Source organism: Podarcis bocagei (assembly GCF_964188305.1).
Source record: "Podarcis bocagei genome assembly, chromosome: 14".
In the NCBI taxonomy this organism is placed as follows: domain Eukaryota; kingdom Metazoa; phylum Chordata; class Lepidosauria; order Squamata; family Lacertidae; genus Podarcis; species Podarcis bocagei.
Window position 1 is genome coordinate 29,896,239 of NC_138139.1, and position 17,702 is coordinate 29,913,940.

Genomic DNA, 17,702 nt, shown 5'->3' on the forward strand with positions numbered 1-17,702 from the left:
CAGTCTCTTTCCTCTGAGCTACAATGGCCGGGTCTGGACGCTTGGTGGGTCTGAGGCGGGTGGCTGCTCGGCTGGCGGCGAGAGAGGCAGAAGGCAAACTGCCCGAGGAGCAGCCGGAGGTGGAGCAGGAGGTGGAGAGGTAAGGCCCGATCCCTCGACAGCTTCCCTCCCTGGCCCAGGAGCTCGCCTGCCCGAGACGCTCATCTCTCTCTCTCCCCGCCGACAGGTTGCTGAAGCGCCAGGAGAAGGCGATCCGCCTGCGAAAAATGCAGAGGCTGATGGAACCGCGCGGGCCCCCTGAGCGCACCTTGACCCGCCAGGCCATGGAGCAGATCCGGTAAGAGCGGAGGCCAGGGAGGTCGACCGCAGGGAAGGTGGCGGAGGAGGAGGAGGAAGGGGAGCCCCGACGGCAGCTCGCGACGAGCCGCGTCTCTCTCTCTCTCCGCCCCAAGCGGGGCGCGGGCGACGCTTCTCCAACGCGCCCCTGCAACTTCTCTTTCTCCTTTTTGCGCCAGGTACCTGAGCCAGGAGCTGCCGGAGGAGTGGCCCGTCTCCCGCCTGGCGCGGAGCTTCCAGGTGGAACCTGGGGTCGTCCTTCGAGTCCTCCGGAGCCGCTTCTCCCCTTCACCGGAGCGGAGAGCTAAGCAAGACGCCAAGGCCGCCGCCGCTGTGGCCTCGATCCCCGAAAGCAGCGCCCGCCCCAGGATCGTCGTGGCCACCGAGGCCGCCGGCCGTCTACTTCCCGCCCCTGGCGCTGCGGCGGCGCTCTCCCGGCCAGTCGCCCCCAGGGCGGCACGTGCGGGCCCCTCTGCGCCGGAGAAGCAGCAACAAAAGCAGCAGCAGCAGGAGGAAGAAGACGAGGAGGAGGAAGGTCGGGGTTGGCGGGGGCCGAGCCCGGAGGAGCTGGAAGCGATGGTGGCTGAGGGCACCTGGGAGTCCCAGCTGAAAGTCGTGCAGAAGGGCCGAGAGTTCTTCGACAGCGATGGGAACTTCCTTTACAGGCTTCCCCAAACCCAGCAGGCCTGAGCATCTGGCAGTGCTGGAAGGCACTGGCCTCTTTTTGCATGTCAAGGGCAATACCTTGTCTGGATTGTCCCTGTAGCTAAAATGGCCACATCCAGCTCCTAAAAAGGGGGTGGGGTCCTGTTGTGGTGGCCCCTCCTCACTAGAGTCAAAAGCTGGCCCTTCAGGGGACTTCCTGCTCAGATTCTGCTCCCAGGCAGCTAGGAGAAGTCTGCTGCCTGCAGTACAAGGGACCACCCTTGCCTAGGCTTTTTCTGTCTGCTCAGAGCAGAATCATCAAGCATTGAGAGGTGAACACCAGGCTTATATAAAGGGTCCTGCTGAGTTTCGCCTTTACAAAGTGCTGTGATGCAGGTGGTTAGAATTTCCCTTGGACACATGCAGATGAGAGACTCAGAAAGAGCCATGTGGCCCTGCAGGGACTCAGCAGTAGTGACTGCAGCAACAGCAGCAAGGTCTCCCAGGCCTATGAAAGCAAGTGCATGATGATAAGCCTCCATGCCTTTCTGAAAGCATTTTGGAAGGGATTAATAGCTTGGGATTCTTAAAGTTCCTCAGATGCCTGTTACCCCTTCTTGAGAGGAAGCCCCAGCCACCTACTATGAAAAGCAGGTTGGGGAAGCTCACTTACTCTTTTTAGTGTAGAAGTTGGTAGGTTGTTGTTTGGTTTTTTTGCAGGCGCCAGAGAAGTAATTCTTAGCAAACTGCCCAGCTAACCTGGGCACTCAGCCCCTCCTAACCTGCTGCCCTCCTGGTGTTCAGGACTATAATTCCCATTGGCCCCAGCCAGCACAGCTGATAGGAGCTAGTCCAAAATATCTGGAGGGTACCAGGCTGGGCTAGCGAGGCCCTGCTTGAATGTCTGTCTCGTGGCTGGTGTGTGAAAGGGTAGCCCATAGGCTCAGGGCTTGGAAGTGCCTTGCCTGCCCTCTCCCTTCAATTACTTGGAGCTGGGTGAAAGCTGTGCTCTTGCACTGAGGCCTCATTTGGGTGCCAGAACGCTCCTGCCCTGCTCCTTGGTGACAGTTTGGCCCTTCAGATCATGAAAATAGTTACCTGAGCAGGATTGGTGGCAGGACACAGCATAAGCAATTAAAAGGATTTTTATGGATAAAATTCTTCTCAGCCTAATAATAGGAGGGATCCATATTCTGTGCTCCTACCCATGTCTGTCATGTCAAACAAGCCCAAACCAGTTCATCCTGAGCATGAGGGAATTCCTGTGTGAGGAGCATGAAGTGCCTGCTGTCAGAGGGAAATGACTTTCTGATCCTCCTATCAGTGATTTGGGATGATCAATAAAAGTGCAAGATCTGTAGGGTAAGAGGAATGAAGAAGATGTGAGTGTGCTCTACCCTTCAAAACCTCAATTTTCTGTTGTTGTTTTTTATTTTACAGAATGTAAAAGATTGTGCTACAGGCAGAGGGGTCTCCCGTTTGCTGGCTTGGTGGGATACTTTTACGGGTTTCTAAAGTTGAGGTTTCAGAGTTCCCATTCTAATCAATAGGAGGTGAAGCCAAGCTGGGGGGGGGGGTGCTCCACTGCATGTGTCTGGTGAATGGGAAGCACATGATGGTCTTTGCTTCCCTCTGTCCTCAGAGCAGAGAAGAAGATGAGTGAGGCTGAAAAACCCAGGAAAAGAAAGTAAGCTATACTGGGCAAGGCTCACCTTTGTGGAATTGGCATTGCTCTTAGGAAGACTTCATGGGACTGGAAAAAATGGGATACCAATATGCTACATAAAAAGTCTTTACTACTTCTGTGGCATGGAAGTGGAAGCAGGAAAATAAATTTACACTTTCCAAGTTCATGAGTGAATTATAAGCAATAAAGATATGAGACAGTCTCAGCTCAAAAGTTTTTTCTGTTATCCAAGCATTTCTTACAGCTTTTTCTACCCTCAAATCCTTATTTAAGTAATAAAATACTTAAATATTTCAAGTTAATGCTTCTGTTTTATTCTACAAATGTGCAGTTAACTGCATTCTTATATAAAGCAGCAAGGGGGGTTTTTCCCCCCTTTAATTGGGTGGGGGTTGAGGCTTTATTGTAAGGAACGTGCGTGGCGCTGTGGTCTAAACCAGAGTCTAGGGGTAAGCTCCCGTTGCTTGGTCCCTGGTCCTGCCAACCTAGCAGTTCAAAAGCACATCAAAGTGCAAGTAGATAAATAGGTACTGTTCCGGCAGGAAGGTAAACAGTGTTTCCGTGCGCTGCTCTGGTTCACTACAAGCGGCTTAGTGTGCTGGCCACATGACCCGGAAGCTGTTTGCGGACAAACACCGGCTCCTCAGCCAGTAAAGCGAGGTGAGCGCTGCAACCCCAGAATCGTCTGCGACTGGACTTAACGGTCAGGGGTCCCTTTACCTTTACCTCTGAGGCTTTATTGCAGTCGGTCTGTGAAAGGGCTCTGCCCTTTTATTCATTTCAGTGAACTTGTGTTGCAGAACCTCCAGGTACCCTCATTGCTTTCAAGATGGGAAGGGCTACCACCTGGTAGCAGAACAGCAGCGGTTGCTTTGCATGCAGTCTCCTGTATCTCTAAAGGGGAAATACATTTTGCCAGAGATCTGGAAAAGTGGGCTGCCTGTTGGAGATGCTAACTGCTAGATGAACCTAGTTCAGTAGCACCTTAGAGACCAACTAAGTTAGTTATTGGTATGAGCTTTCAGGTGCATGGATTTTTAAAATTTTGTTTCAACTAGTCTTGTCAGTATCAGTCAGCCTTATGTCCATCAGTTGAATAGCATGACCCAAACATACTACCAGGGCTAGAGTTGCATACATTGCCCTGTTTCTGTGATGCCTTCGTTCGTTTTACACTTTGTAGAGAACAAAAGAACAGTGTAGCTGCAGGCTGAGTCAATAAAAGACCCATTACTGTAGGTAGCCAAGACAGAGGTTTGGGGAAGACTGGCCTTTTGCAGGGCATTCAAAACACCCTCAGCTGAAAGGGAATGTGGAGCAGCGGTTATGGTCCACCACAGCATTTTAAAGCCACATTTAACAACTCCAAGTATACATGATGGTGATTGTGTTTTTTAATGGAAATTCTGGTTTAATGTAGGTTGTGTACTTGATAGCAACACGGAGAGTAGGATGATTTATCCTCAATGCTACCCTCCTCAGCTCATTTCCCAGGTGCATAGAGAAACAGAGCTGCTTAAAGATAGGGGAACAGTTGGGGATGATCTTAATTGCGAAAACGGCCGCGTGCTGCTGCAGTCAAGTTTGCACAAACCCCTTCAATCTGCACGCCCCTTTTCAAACAACTAAGCTTGGATTTCCCTGCCTAGGTCGAAGTACGTATTGGATTTAATAGTCCTTTCCTGGCTGCTACCATTTGGTTGAGAGCGGTGGGGGCGATCAATTGTCCAGCTGATGCCACAGTTTCCTCTGCGTCTCATTTCCACCCCTGCGGAGGCGACGGCGGTAAAAGAACCCGGAAGGGGCCTTTCCATCCCGTTGGCAGCCCTTTCCCTTCCCCGCCAAACCAGCCCACCGCCCTCCCTCCATCGCCTTTGCAAAAGGGCTACCGGAGTGCCTGCCCGCCCCGCGTGCTCTTGGGCATTAGGCCGCCTGCGCTTTGCATCTGGGGAGAGCAACCGTTTCCCCGGCGGTGGCCATGAGTGCCCCGGACGCGGTGCGCCTGCTGGACGCCGCGGACTTCGCGGCCCGGAAGCACGCGGCGCAGCGCCGCAAAGACCCGGAAAGCACGCCGTACATCAACCACCCCATCGGTGAGCAGCCTCCTGAGCATGTGCAGTGTGCGCTTTCTTTTGCAATGCAGTGGGGACGGGGCTACACTTCCAGTTCGTCATCTGTCGTGGATGCATTAGTTGAGATTCCTGCATTGCAGGGGGTTGGACTAGATGGCCCTCGGGATACCTTCCATTTCTACAATTCTCTTATTCCTTTTAGAAGCTAAGTACTACCCCTCTGTCTAACCCCCCCCCCCCCAGGTGTAGCCCAGATACTGGCACAGGAAGCTGGAATAACGGAAATTGCAATACTACAGGTAAGGGCACTCCCTCTCCCTCCCCCTCCCTGATATTTTCCCTGTCCTAGTTTAAAGCTTCCAGGCACAGCGTGGCAAGGCTTAGCCTGGAAAACTCATAATAAGTGTGCCATTAAGCATGTGTGAATGGCCTTGCATTCCTGCAGAGAAGTACTTCAAAGAAGAGGGCAGGGTGTTGGGGATCAAAGTCTTTTAGAAACTGAGCATCAAGAACCTCCTATTTCCAGGCTGCTCTCCTCCATGACACTGTTGAAGACACAGACACCACCTTCTCAGAGATCGAGGAGCACTTCGGGGAGGAAGTGAGGCGAATTGTGGAGGAAGTGACGGATGACAAGACTTTGGCCAAGAAGGAGCGCAAGCGGCTGCAGATTGAACAAGCTGCTCAGAGCAGCCGAGAGGCCAAGCTGGTGAAACTGGCAGACAAGCTGTACAACCTGCGAGATCTCAACCGCTGCACACCCCGAGGTCCGTCTCTGGCCAGCCACCTTGGGCAGCCCTTCTGAAAGGAGGGGGAGTAGCTGGCATGGGATGGCAGGATCCTTGCTGTCCTTTTCTGTGTTACAGAACAGGAGCTCAATAACTAATTTATTAAGACTTCTGCTCTGAATCTATAATCTGGTGGGGGCAGGATCTAGTACAGCATTTTAAAATATTCAGCTTGGACAAAACATAATACAAAACCTTCCTATGCTGTACACAGTTCCGGCCACACACAAAAATGAGTTCAAATATCAAAGTCATGTAGCTTTTCCCAAATTAGTCTCTGGTGAGCTCTGCTGTCAACTGAAGAGTCAAGCACCTATGAGAACAGGTTTAGCTAGTAGACATCAATGCTGTTGTGGAACAGGTCAGGGAGATCACACAGTCTCCACCCCACTTCTTGAGCGGCTCTGATCCCCTCCTTAAAGTAGCAAAGCAAGTCCAGCTGTCACAGTGTGTGGCAAAGCAGTAGTCAGGCTTGTGTATGGATGCAAGTGTGAATTTCTGACTTGTGGGTTTGTCTCTCTTTGGCCAGGCTGGTCCGAGAACCGAGTCCAGGAGTACTTCCACTGGGCTTCGAAGGTAGTGACGGGCTTGCGCGGGACAAACCCGGTGTTGGAGGAAAAATTGTGGCTGCTGTTTAAAGCCAGAGGGCTACCTGAGTGACATGGCTAAGCTGCAGTCAAATCCACTGGAAGGGAAAGGAGGCCACAAAGCTTGCTGAGCTACTAGATAAAAAATGGAGAATTTCGCCAATTTGTCTGCGGTCCCACTTACTCTTATCCTGCCTCACTAGGTACTGTCAGTGTAAAGTGATGCCCTCTACATATATTTGGAATACTCTGAAAGTATGCTGGAAACAAGGCAACCTCGCCAGATGCCTTATCCATCCTCTGGAACAAGTGTAGACATTATGGCATACAAGGGGAGAGGATGAAAGTAGCTCACTTCTTTCTCTGCCCCTCCACCCCCAGTCTCTGCAAATAAAGAAGAAGGCAACCTAAGGGTACCACTTGGCCTACTCCTTTCCCCACGTGGCCTGGCTATTGCAGCACCTTTGGAGGGCAAGACTACAAAGAACTCTCTCACACCTGCAGTTCAAGCACAGCATCCTTCTTCTCTCAGCTCATTATGGGCATCTACAGAAGATCACATTGCACTATGGTTCCTGGAGCATAATGGAGTGTCTCCGTTCCCAGGATCTTACTTCTCTTTTTTTTAATAAATTTTTTTATTGGTTTTTCACAATTTATATAAACACAAGCAATACACAATACAAACATACATACACAAAAACAAACATGTATAATTTCATATCCTTTTTTTCTTAAATCTTATTTCACCGACCTCCCCATACCTCCCCTTTCTGCGTTCCAATTCCTAAATTTATTTCAGCAAATCCTCACCCTTAATTTTATCTAATTGTATTCTTTTCTTTTCTTTTAACTTAATCTTTACAGCTGTAATCCACTTACTTTTTATAACCATAACATTTTAGCATTCATTAATTTTACAGTATTCCTTAATATAAATTTTAAATTTCTTCCAATCTTCTTCCGCCGTCTCTTTCCCCTGGTCTCGGATTCTGCCAGTCATTTCTCCAGGATCTTACTTCTCTCACCCACCCACTTTGCTTGGCTGGATAGCAAAAGCATGCATGTTGAGAGTGGTTCTCAATAAAAGCCTTGAGCAAGTTGTGACTCCGCATTGGCATCAGTCTATAAAACTTGCAAGGAGGTGGGCTTATTCCCTGGCTATCGGTGAGGGGTAGAGGGAGGGTTTCCAGCTTCAAGGATGGGGTGAGTGGGAGTGCTGCCCCTGGTATAAATCACCAAAACAAAGTTTCTCCAGGTGATAATGCTTTTCTCCTTGGGCTCATGGAGCTGACCAGGCATTAATGCAGCAATGAAGTGGCTGGCCTGACAACGTTAGAAAAGGAAACTGCCCCAAGGGTGGTCACAGTTTGCTTTGGGACTAAGGAGGGGAGAGATCTCCGAGAGGTGAACGCTCGCCTAGGAAGGGAGCTGGCTGGGTTGGGGGGGCAGCCCCCCTCCCCCAGGGATGGGGCAGTATGCACCGAAGCAGCCTGCTGCGAGGAAGGCAAGTAGCGTTCCCTCTTAGCAGGGAAACAAATGCGGCCGCGGTTGGCTCTGCCCTCCCAGCATCACCGGGCAGCCAATGAGAAGTTTCCCCACCACCTCAACGAGGAAAAATGGGGGAGTCGGAACAATAATAACAGCGGACGAGGGCGCGAACGGAAGCCGGCTGGGCCGCGTTGTCATGGCAGCAGGTCCACTTCCGGGCTGTCCCGGCAGCAACAGCGTTCGCTGTGGAGGGTTCCGGGAAGGAAGGGCGACGTCCTACCCTACCAGCCATGGCATCCCCCGGTCACCGCGACGCCCCGGAGCTGCCGGACTTCAGTCTTCTGAAGCGCCTGGCGCGGGACCAGCTGGTCTACTTGCTGGAGCAGGTGGGATGGGCGGGTACTGGGGCGAAAGCGAAAGCTGCTCCTCATGGCCCTTGCCTGGCAATGACGCTTCGCCTCTTTCTCCGTCTCGCTGCAGCTCCCCGGCAAGAAAGATTTGTTCATCGAGGCCGACCTGATGAGCCCCCTCGACCGTATCGCCAACGTCTCCATCCTCAAGGTGCGCGAGGAGCTCCCCGCTCGCTCCCTCTTCCTGTTCCTTCAGGCAGGCAGAAATTCGGCAGGAGCAGCTTCTCGCCCCCGCCCCCTTGTAGTACGGACAGCGGTGGGAAGGCTTCCCATGTTGCGACTGCCCGGGCTTTAAGGCAGCTGCTGAAAGCACAAAAGCTCACCTAGGAGAAAAGGGCAAGGGGCGGGAGACTGACATGAGGGTGCTGGGGTGAGGAATTGAACGTGGAGGATCCCACTTGAGCTGTGCCTACTGGCAACTTCTGTCCAATTTAGTTGCTGCATAAATCAGAGGAAATGGGGAAAGAGGAAAAGGGAGTCACCCCACCACCACCACCACCACCCTCAAGAAGCAGGGGTGCTGTGCAGGATGTGGAGCTGATCACTCTGCTTCCATCTCTCTTTGCAGCAACATGAAGTGGACAAACTTTACAAAGTGGAGAATAAACCAGCCCACAGTACCAGTGATCAGTAAGTGTGAGGCAGGAGGCCTGCCCTGTCTGGCCAGGGCTTACTGAGCCTGCTGCATGGGGTTGCCTGCCTGCCTCTTTTCTGCTTTCCAGGGAAAGGTGGTGTTTCTCCATCCCTGAGCCATGGGACAAGGTCACCCACAGGCAGACAGAGCAGAGCTGTTTCTAAGACTACTCCTTTCATGTTGTCTGTTTTGTTTCTTTCTCCCAAGATTGTGCTTTTTGGTGCGGCCACGGATCAGGAACATGAAGTACGTGGCAGGTAAGCTGGTGGTTTGCATGTGCTGGCCTGAGGGAGGAGCAATAATGGTAGTTGTCAGTGGTAGATCTGATTTACATGCCAAAAGTTCCAGGTTCAATCTCCAGGTAGGGCTGGGAATGTCTCCCTGCCTCAAACCTTGGAGAACTGCTGCCAGTCAGTGTAGAAAATACTGAACTAAATGGACCAAGGCTGCTTCCTAGCTCCCAGGCTTAGCAGGAGGTCCCAGTATGGACAGTCTGTGCTGAGCACCTCTGAAAGAAATATGAACTGTGTAGTGGTCTGATTATAGCAGTGCCCTGAGCAATTATGGAAGAAGGGTATCATGACTAGGTTAGAGCAGAAGTCTTATCTACCCTGCCTATGGTAATGTTTCAGGCTGCTACCAGAATTCAGGGGGATGCTGAGTAATTGGGGAGTGGGTTTCAGCCTGTCTCTTCTCCTGGTTCTTGGCAGTCTGCCTACCTGCATCTATCTCAACAGGTATTTCTACCACACACCCCAAGCTGCAAGAGTATGGGACTAAGGGGTCTTTGTGCAAGTTCCTGGGGTGTTCTGTATTATTACAATCTGTTGCAAAGCTGCCTTGAGATTAAATTAAAAATATTCTAAATAAAAAAATGTGGACAGCCTTTTCCTGGATTGCCTAGAAAGGGCTTGGCCAGCCTTGCCTGCTCCTTGACTCATTTTTTTTTTCCTAGACATAGTAAACGCCGATAAGGCAGCTGGCCGGACCCGCAAGTACAAGATTATCTTCAGTCCTCAGAAGGCGAGTCTCTTGTAGCCGGGAGTTGTGGGGTCGGGTTTCTTGGGATTTACCTTCCAAGTAGTCCAGGGGTAGCTCAGCAATGATGTGATGTGTGGACCTTCTGAAGTGCTGCTGGCTGGCTGGTCCCTCTGGCTGGGTGGTATTTCCCAGTCTGGGCTGTGGCTGCTGCCTGGGCTGCCCAGCTCTAAGATGCATTGATTTGTGGGCAATACTGAGCTAGATGAACCAATGTTCTGATTTGTTATAAGGCAGCTTCCTGTGTAGTCTGGGCAGTGGGTGGTATGTGGGTGTAGAATTAGGCGGCCTCTTTTATCTCCCAAGCCCCCAGACGTTTGGTTGAGCTTAACATGTTTCAATTTAGCCACCGCCAATTTCACTCTCTGCAACAGTTTAGAGGCTAAAATTGGTTGTGCCTGTAAAACACCCTCCTCTGCCCTTGGAGAAGTCTCTTCAGTTTTTCTCAGTAGAAGGGGGTTCTAGGGGCACTTAGACTGCTTGTTCCCAAGGCTGCCTGGAGCTGATTGTCTTCTCCAACCCTTTCCAGTTCTACACATGTGAGATGGTGCTGGAAGAAGAGGGGATCTATGGGGGTGAGTTTCAGAGACAAAGAACAGAGATTTTGCTTGGCAGGACATCAGGATCAAAGTCAGAGGGTGGGGAGGGGGCTGTACTTGAGGAAAGCAGCAGTTCAGCTGGTGATTGGCTCCCCGGCATCCCCTACCCCAAGCTCAGAAACTTTGAGCAACGCTGTCCTGTTCATGCTTACTCAAAAGTAAGATGCACTGTGTTTCATAAGGCTAACTTCCAGTTAAATGGCATAAGATTGCAGTCTGAATATGCCAGTGTTCATTGTTCCATGTATGGGATTGATCTGTGTTGTGGTTAGTTAATTTGTGGTTAGTTTTTCATCTTTTAAGGTATTTTGATCATGTTTTAAGATGATTGTTCACTATGCTGGGCAACACCAGGAGGAAGGGTTGTGTATAAGAAGAATGAATGAATAAGTAATATTGCTACGTTTAAAATAAAATTTAAAAAACACCTCTGACCAGTCACCTGAGTTACTCCAAGCAGCTAATTTAAGCCAGTGGAGAGGTTGTATCATGGGTCAAAGGCAAAATCCCCCTTGTGTTGTCCTGGTTCCTTGGCAGACGTGACCTGGGATGAGTGGTCCTTCTACTTACTCCCTTTGGACGATGACATAATCAGCATGGAGCTCCCGGAATTCTTCCGTGACTATTTCCTGGTCAGTATTGACTCCTGCAATGTCCCTATCTATTCACACTGCCCTCCTCCCCCTTGTTTGCCTCAGTGTCACACAGCAAGTACCAGCTCAAGAATTTTAGGCACAACTTCAATTTCCACCCTCTTGTGTCAATCACAGCTTCCTTCTCTTGTGGCCCAGTAGGAAGGAGACCAGCGCTGGATCAGCACCGTGGCCCAGGCCTTGCAACTGATGAACTCTCTCTATGGACCATTCAGCAGGACCTACGGAATTGGCCGGTGTGCTAAGGTGGGGCCTTGAGGAGGATCAGCTGAAAGAATGTGAGAGGGGCCTGGTCCAGAGAGCAGAAAGTCTCTGGGTAGGATGGGGTGGGCATGTATTGAGTATATAAGCAGAAAGAGCTCTGAATACAGATGTTTCCAAGAGCTTTCCTCCACATTGGTGAGACCTTAGAATCATATCATAGTGGGTAGCAAAGTTAGTGCAAGACAAGCAAGCAGCTGGATTCTGTCAAGTCACTTAAACGGGGCTGTTGGGGTCAGAGGCAGGATTCCTGCCTCCTTGATGGGGGCTTCTCCCAGCTACACTGGTTGGGCTGACGGGCAGGTCTGATCTTCTCCCAGATGGTCCATGAACTCTGGCGTGAAGTGGTGGAGGAAAGCGACATTGACAGTGTGGGCCGGAAGCCAGAGATTGGTCACGTATTCCTTGTGGACAGAGGTAAGGGCATGAGAAGTAGGTTCTGTTAGACGGGCAGATGGGGCCTGGTATCATGCCTGGAGTCCTGGCCCAAGGTTGTGACTGGAAGTTTCTGAAAGAGCCTAAGCATTCATCTGTGTAATTCAAGCAAGTACAGCTATTTTTGTTAAGCTGAGATGCATGAAATGCTGTAAAACAAAAGAGATCTCCTGGACGTGGGCCCCTGGCTTCAGTGAATTCAGATCTTTGGTCCACCTAGCTCTAGGGGCAGCTATTCAGGATTTCAGGCAGAGTCTCTCTCCCAGCTCTTGCCTGGAGATGCCATTGAACCTGATGCCCTCTGCATGCAAGACAGTTTCTCTGCCTAGGATGGCCCTTCCCTCTTATGGGTGTGGGTGGGGAAGAAGCCTAGGGTGTACACCCCCTCTCCTCCCAGGAGGTGTCCCCTTCTGTTCTGATACTCTTTTCTGCCACCTGCCCATCTCACCCCCTCCTGGCTCTCTTTTCAGACGTGGATTATGTCACAGCCCTTTGTTCCCAGGTTGTGTACGAAGGCCTGGTGGACGATACTTTCCGCATCAAGTGTGGTAAGTTTCCATTCCTGGGGGGGCTGCTTCCCCACCTGCTACCTCTCCAAAGGTCAGGAGGGCCTGCCTGCCTCCCAGAACAGTCATTGATCAGCTGACACTTGGGGGCAGAGGCTGCTCGCAGGCCAGGTGTCCTGTCAAGCGAGCACCCTGGTGAATTCACTTTCTGCAGGGAGCGTTGACTTTGGCCCAGATGTCACCTCCTCCGATCGGAGCATCAAAGTCCTGCTAAATGCTCAGGACAAGGTGAGTGTCTGCCTTCCCTTCTCCTCCTGAAGGCAGGTTTGGTCAGGGAATTTAAGGCCTCTCGATAGCAGCAGAAGGTGCTGCCCTGTTGTGGGGGCAAGTGGTGGGAGCACTAGTGCTGTGAGCTGAGGGTTGGCTTAAATGGGGGGAGCTAGGTGCTGTCTGGCCACCCTACTTGCCTCTCCCTGCAGGTCTTCAGTCAGATCCGCAACGAGCACTTCTCCAGTGTCTTCGGTTTCCTGAGCCAGAAGGCCCGGAACCTGCAGGCGCAGTATGACGTGAGTGGGATAAGCAGAGAGGGGCAGTGGGGGGCGGGTAGGATTCCTGGATGCCTCAGGATGCAAGAAGTGTTCTACCTTTGCAGCGACGGCGAGGGATGGACATCAAGCAGATGAAGAACTTTGTCTCCCAGGAACTGAAAGGCTTGAAGCAAGAGCATCGCCTATTGAGTCTCCGTAGGTCTCCTCCTCTCCCTCCTGGGGCAACAACATCAAATGGGGGAGGGGCAGCTAGGAGCAGCAGAGTGTCATCACTGACTTCCTTCTACAGACCTGGCCCGGTAGCCTCGTTCTGGGGTGGGGAATCTGTAGCCCATGAGCCACATGCTGCCTTTTGCCCATGGAGAGCAGAAGAACAATGGGGTTGAAGTGGCACAAGGAGAGAGGGTGGGAAGAGTGCTGTGCACCCCTGCAGTGCTGTAAACTCCATCCCCTGTCAGCAACAGCTTGTGATTTGTCTTTTTCTCTGGGTCAGTGCCTCCCTTGATTAGTGCTGCCCTAGTTCAAGAGTCTTCCTTGTGCCTGCAGATATTGGAGCATGCGAATCCATCATGAAGAAAAAAACCAAGCAAGATTTCCAGGAGCTGCTGAAGACAGAGCATGGTGAGATTCTGACCTTTCCCCCCTCGATCTAGCTTCCTGAGCCCTAAGAGCCTCATTTTCAGGCATGTAAAAATCCAGGTGCTCAGTAGCTGAAGAAGCCAGGAAGCTGGTTTTACATCTTTTCAGGCTTCTAGAATATCTTACTGCCTCCTGAGTTTTGGAAAAAACCCAAAAGCCCTCAGTGCCTTAGATGTTCTTGTTGCTATTTCTCTCCCCTCAACTGAAATTCCATGCTTGCTACACCCAAGATTTGGACCACTAAACAATCAAGAATTTATCTATTGCAGTTGAAGACCTATAGCGGTTGAACTTGATGATAATACTCAGGTGCTGAATTTGGGGAGTTAGACTGGAAGACAAGAGAGACAATGGGGTGACCGGAGAGGGAACCCCCCATACTTGCCAATCTCAGGGCTCCTTTCTGTTTCAAAACCGGTACAGTTAAGAGGGTTCTCAGCCTCAACTGATGGATTCTTATGGAACAGTTTGTGCTTTCTAACCCAGAAGGTTTACAAGTGCCTCTGAGCATGGCTGTTGCAAGATATGCTGCTGGGAAGCAAAGGGATTTTTTTGAGGGGAGGGGGAGCATACTGAAACTCTCTAGTAGAGTTAGAAAGCATGGGCTGATTCTGCTCTCCCCGCCCCCTGCCCCGCTTGCCTTTGCAGCCCTCCTGGAAGGATTTGACCTCCGCGACAGTATCAGCTTCATTGAAGAGCACATTGACCGACAGGTAAGGGAGAGGCCCGGGGTGGGGAGAAAATGCAAGCACTGACCTCAGTTGGTGTCTGGGTTCACCAGATCATATAATTGTACAAAAAGTTAAAATTTCTTTCTCCCTCCTTGCAGGTCTCCCCCCTTGAGAGTTTGCGCATGCTGTGCCTGCTGTCCATCACGGAGAACGGTGGGTGCTCTGCTGCAGGAGGAGGGGAGCCATGGGAGCGTGCAGGGGTGTGCTGCAGCACATTCACATCTCCTTTCTTCTGGTTGCTCCAGGGTTCGCCCCCAAGGACTATCGCTCCCTGAAAACCCAGTACCTCCAGGTGAGGCGGGAAGGAAGCAGTCCTCCTTTGGGCAGGAGGAGAGGGAAATTGGCTTTCCTGAGCCTCTGTAGATGTGCAGTTCCTCCTGGCTGGTGCTGGTCCTGCTGGACTCATGCTCCCCTTTGTTGTGATCCCCTGCAGTCCTCCTCTGCCCTGATGCTCATCTCCCCCCACCCTTCCCTTCTAGAGCTATGGACCAGAGCATCTGCTGACCTTCCATAACCTGAAGCACCTGGGGCTCCTGACAGAGCAGGTGCCAGGGGAGACCCTGACAGCCGTGGAGAACAAAGTCAGCAAGCTGGTGACGGACAGAGCGGCAGGTACAGCATCCTGCAGCAGCAGTTTCCCTTTGGAGCCTCTGTGTGTCCTGTGGAGGGGCATCCTGATGAGCCAGGAAGGAGCAGCTCCTCAGCAGAGCAGACAAGAGCTCAGTGCTCCTTGAAACCTTGTTGGCCCCAATGACCAGCTTCCTTTTGCCCTCCTCTTCCAGGGAAGCTCTCGGATGCCTTCAACTCACTAGCCAGGAAGAGCAATTTCCGAGGCATCAGCAAGAAGCTGGGACTAGTGAGTGCTATGCGGGGGGTGGAGCCGTGAGGTTGGTGTGGGGCAGCAGGCATCCTGATAAGACAAATCTCTCCCCCTTCTCCAGATCCCCCGTGTGGATGGCGAGTACAACCTGAAAGTGCCCCGGGACATGGCGTACGTCTTCAGCGGTGCCTACATCCCCCTGAGCTGCAAGTTGATAGAGCAGGTGCAAACCAGATCTCCCCTCTTCCCTTGTGGCCCTGGCCAGCCTCCCAAGACAGGCCCCAGTGCCCATGTCCCTTATTGTGGCTTCTGCTAACTCTACTGCCATCTTGGCTGCCTCATGCAGGTGCTGGAGCGCAAGAGCTGGCTGGGCCTGGAGGAGGTGGTGCGGCTCCTCGGGGGAAATGAATTTTCTGTGGCAGGTCAGTGGCTGGGAGCAAAGAGTGGGCAGCACCAACATGCTCTGTCAATACTCTTTCACCCCATGGGGTATTCTCTTGTTATCATTTCCCCCACGTGTGATAACATACGTCCTCTGGGCATGGAGTGGTGTGGGGATTCGCCATAGCCTGAGCAGTACAGGAAGCTGTGTACGTTCCCTCTGTTGTATCTCTGGAGTGGTGGTTAGACATTATACTCATTATTTTAAAAAAATGCAGCATGCCTTCTTGACTTTTTGAAAAAACTAACCAAAAACTAATACATTTTTGTAAAACACGACATTATCAAGCACCAGAGCTTGAAGTGAGGAAGGTGCTTCATACCATCTAGGACACCGACTGAGAGCAGCTCTCTGGGGATTGAGGCAGAGTTTCCCCCCCCCCCAGCCCTCCCTGATATATAACACTAACACACACAAATACACCTGCTTCAGTTGTGTGTTCATGCCTGCCTAGAGCTTAAGCATTTCCTTGGAATTAAACCAAGGGAGACCAGCTGCATCCTCCTCTGTTCTCCTTGCAGAGACCACTGTGGAGGAGAATCCTGCCTGGGACTCCCAGCGCATCGTTCTGGCCATCTTCTTAGGTGGCTGCACCTTCTCTGAGATCTCAGCTCTTCGCTTCCTTGGCAGAGAAAGAGGTAAAAGCAATCCTTGAGCCAGAGGCAGCAGCGGCTTGGGAACTGGCAGTGGGCCTGCCCTGTTTTATGATCCCAGATAACTGTTTGTTTGGCATAATACATCTTTTTAAAGACTATTTTAAATGTAAGAGGAAAGCAAGAATTTAGCTCTTATGAAGTTTGAAAAAGGGATCAGAAGCTGGAGAGGCCTCTCTGTATAGCTCCTTGTAATACATTGTTTAATAAATTATGCAGATAAGCAAACACATGCAAGCTTCCTAAATTAACATATTTTCAAGGCTTTGAATTTAGCTATTTTTGCCTCTCTTAGAGCAAGCCAGTGGAGGCTTTTGTTCTCACCAGACTCCAGGCAGCCTGGTTTGCCTTTTGCAATTTCATTCTCTGGCTCCCCTTTTTGCAGGGATCAGGTTCATCTTCCTGACGACAGCCATCACCAACAGTGCCCGGCTGCTGGAATCAATGATAGAGACAAGGGCATGAGAGCTTCTGCAGCAAGGCATGGGCGATGGGCATACTTCAAGCAGCTGTGGCAGCCCTCGGATATTGCAGCAATGCTACCTGGAAAGTCTCCCCACTGCTTCCTGTAGGCTGGCAGCTGGCAAGTTGTTTCTCTACCCAGCAAGAAATCTGGGCTTGGACGTCTCTTCCTTCTTGCTCAGCCCGCCCATGGCAGGCAACGGGCTGCTCTTTCAGGAGCTTGACTCTCCACTGCTTTGAACTTTGGGCTGCCTCCTGTCCAGTGAGAGGGCCTTTCCTTCACCCACCCTGGAGACACTTGGCCTTCCACTGCCCCCTTCCACTGCGACTCCTCCTGGCCTGCCATAGCACTGGGAGTATGCAGGGAGAGGTGGTCACCTGCAAATGTGACTCCTCCTGCCAGTTTGAGCAGTGCAATAAAGATGTGTCTGGTAACTGGTCTGAGCACCTGCTCTTTCTTCTTTCTCCCTCCGTCTCAATATGGGGAAAGTGTGCTGGCAGGGAAACTGCTTCTTTTGTCATTGACTACCCGGTTTAAGGTGCTTTGGAGCTTCTGCCAACAGATCAGTGAAGCCAACCAAGAAGCGGGGGGAGGGAAGGAAGGCTGCTGTAGCTGTAGGGGAGTGGCACAAAGCCAGTGGGAGCTGGGAAGGGCCCTGGCCCCCAGGGAGACTGCCTCAGCACACAGGAGAGAAGAGGAAGCCATTGCAGACCCTCTCCCCTCAACGAAAAAGAGCCTCTTTCAGCCTCAGGGTCTGTGCAAGATCCAAAAGAAAACTGAGCTGCAGTTGCCAAAATGACTACTCTACACAACTATTTACATTTATTACTAAGGTTTTATATCCTTTTTTTTAGTTAAAGTGTTAGGGCTAAGGGATACATAAAAATAAAAATTTCAAATAAAATAGATCACGACATAAAAGCACAAGAGTGAAAAAGCAACAGAGAAGGGAGGTTCCCAAATATCTGAAATTCTACCTCCTTCCCTACAGACCGTCTTGGGGGCAGTGGGGGCCCTCTTGGTAGTTCCTCCACCGTCAAAGGTGGAGGGGGGGCAGCCCAGAAGAGGGCCTTCTCTGCAACAGTCCCTAAGCTGTAGAACTCCCTACAGAGGTGCATCCAGTGCCTTCATTGTATAGCTTTTTGATAATGCTGAAGATGCACTTCTTTGTCCTAGCTTTTGACATTTGAGGTGTGTTTTTAGGGTGCACCTTAATTTTATGGTTGTAAGTTGTATTGTTTTTTAATATTGTTAATGCTGAACC

At 51.2% G+C, this 17,702-nt stretch overlaps 3 protein-coding genes across 3 annotated transcripts; all 3 read left to right on the top strand.

The window, feature by feature from the left end:
• Nucleotides 1–3: 3 nt before the first annotated feature.
• NGRN (neugrin, neurite outgrowth associated) lies at nucleotides 4–2,970 on the top strand. Its single transcript, XM_081170353.1, has 3 exons — nucleotides 4–139; nucleotides 227–337; nucleotides 516–2,970. The coding sequence occupies exons 1-3, from the start codon at nucleotides 24–26 to the stop codon at nucleotides 1,024–1,026; spliced, it is 738 nt and encodes a 245-aa protein (XP_081026479.1). The 5' UTR covers nucleotides 4–23; the 3' UTR covers nucleotides 1,027–2,970.
• Nucleotides 2,971–4,502: 1,532 nt separating this feature from the next.
• HDDC3 (HD domain containing 3) lies at nucleotides 4,503–6,602 on the top strand. Its single transcript, XM_081170399.1, has 4 exons — nucleotides 4,503–4,761; nucleotides 4,984–5,039; nucleotides 5,267–5,507; nucleotides 6,058–6,602. The coding sequence occupies exons 1-4, from the start codon at nucleotides 4,647–4,649 to the stop codon at nucleotides 6,186–6,188; spliced, it is 543 nt and encodes a 180-aa protein (XP_081026525.1). The 5' UTR covers nucleotides 4,503–4,646; the 3' UTR covers nucleotides 6,189–6,602.
• Nucleotides 6,603–7,831: 1,229 nt separating this feature from the next.
• On the top strand, nucleotides 7,832–16,872 carry VPS33B (VPS33B late endosome and lysosome associated). Its single transcript, XM_081170726.1, has 23 exons — nucleotides 7,832–7,992; nucleotides 8,087–8,167; nucleotides 8,585–8,646; nucleotides 8,858–8,907; nucleotides 9,606–9,673; nucleotides 10,218–10,263; nucleotides 10,825–10,919; nucleotides 11,082–11,186; nucleotides 11,522–11,618; nucleotides 12,107–12,184; nucleotides 12,357–12,430; nucleotides 12,622–12,708; nucleotides 12,795–12,885; nucleotides 13,237–13,311; nucleotides 13,978–14,042; nucleotides 14,159–14,213; nucleotides 14,306–14,352; nucleotides 14,540–14,672; nucleotides 14,843–14,916; nucleotides 15,002–15,103; nucleotides 15,227–15,302; nucleotides 15,844–15,960; nucleotides 16,361–16,872. The coding sequence occupies exons 1-23, from the start codon at nucleotides 7,897–7,899 to the stop codon at nucleotides 16,438–16,440; spliced, it is 1,854 nt and encodes a 617-aa protein (XP_081026852.1). The 5' UTR covers nucleotides 7,832–7,896; the 3' UTR covers nucleotides 16,441–16,872.
• The last annotated feature ends 830 nt before the right edge of the window (nucleotides 16,873–17,702 follow it).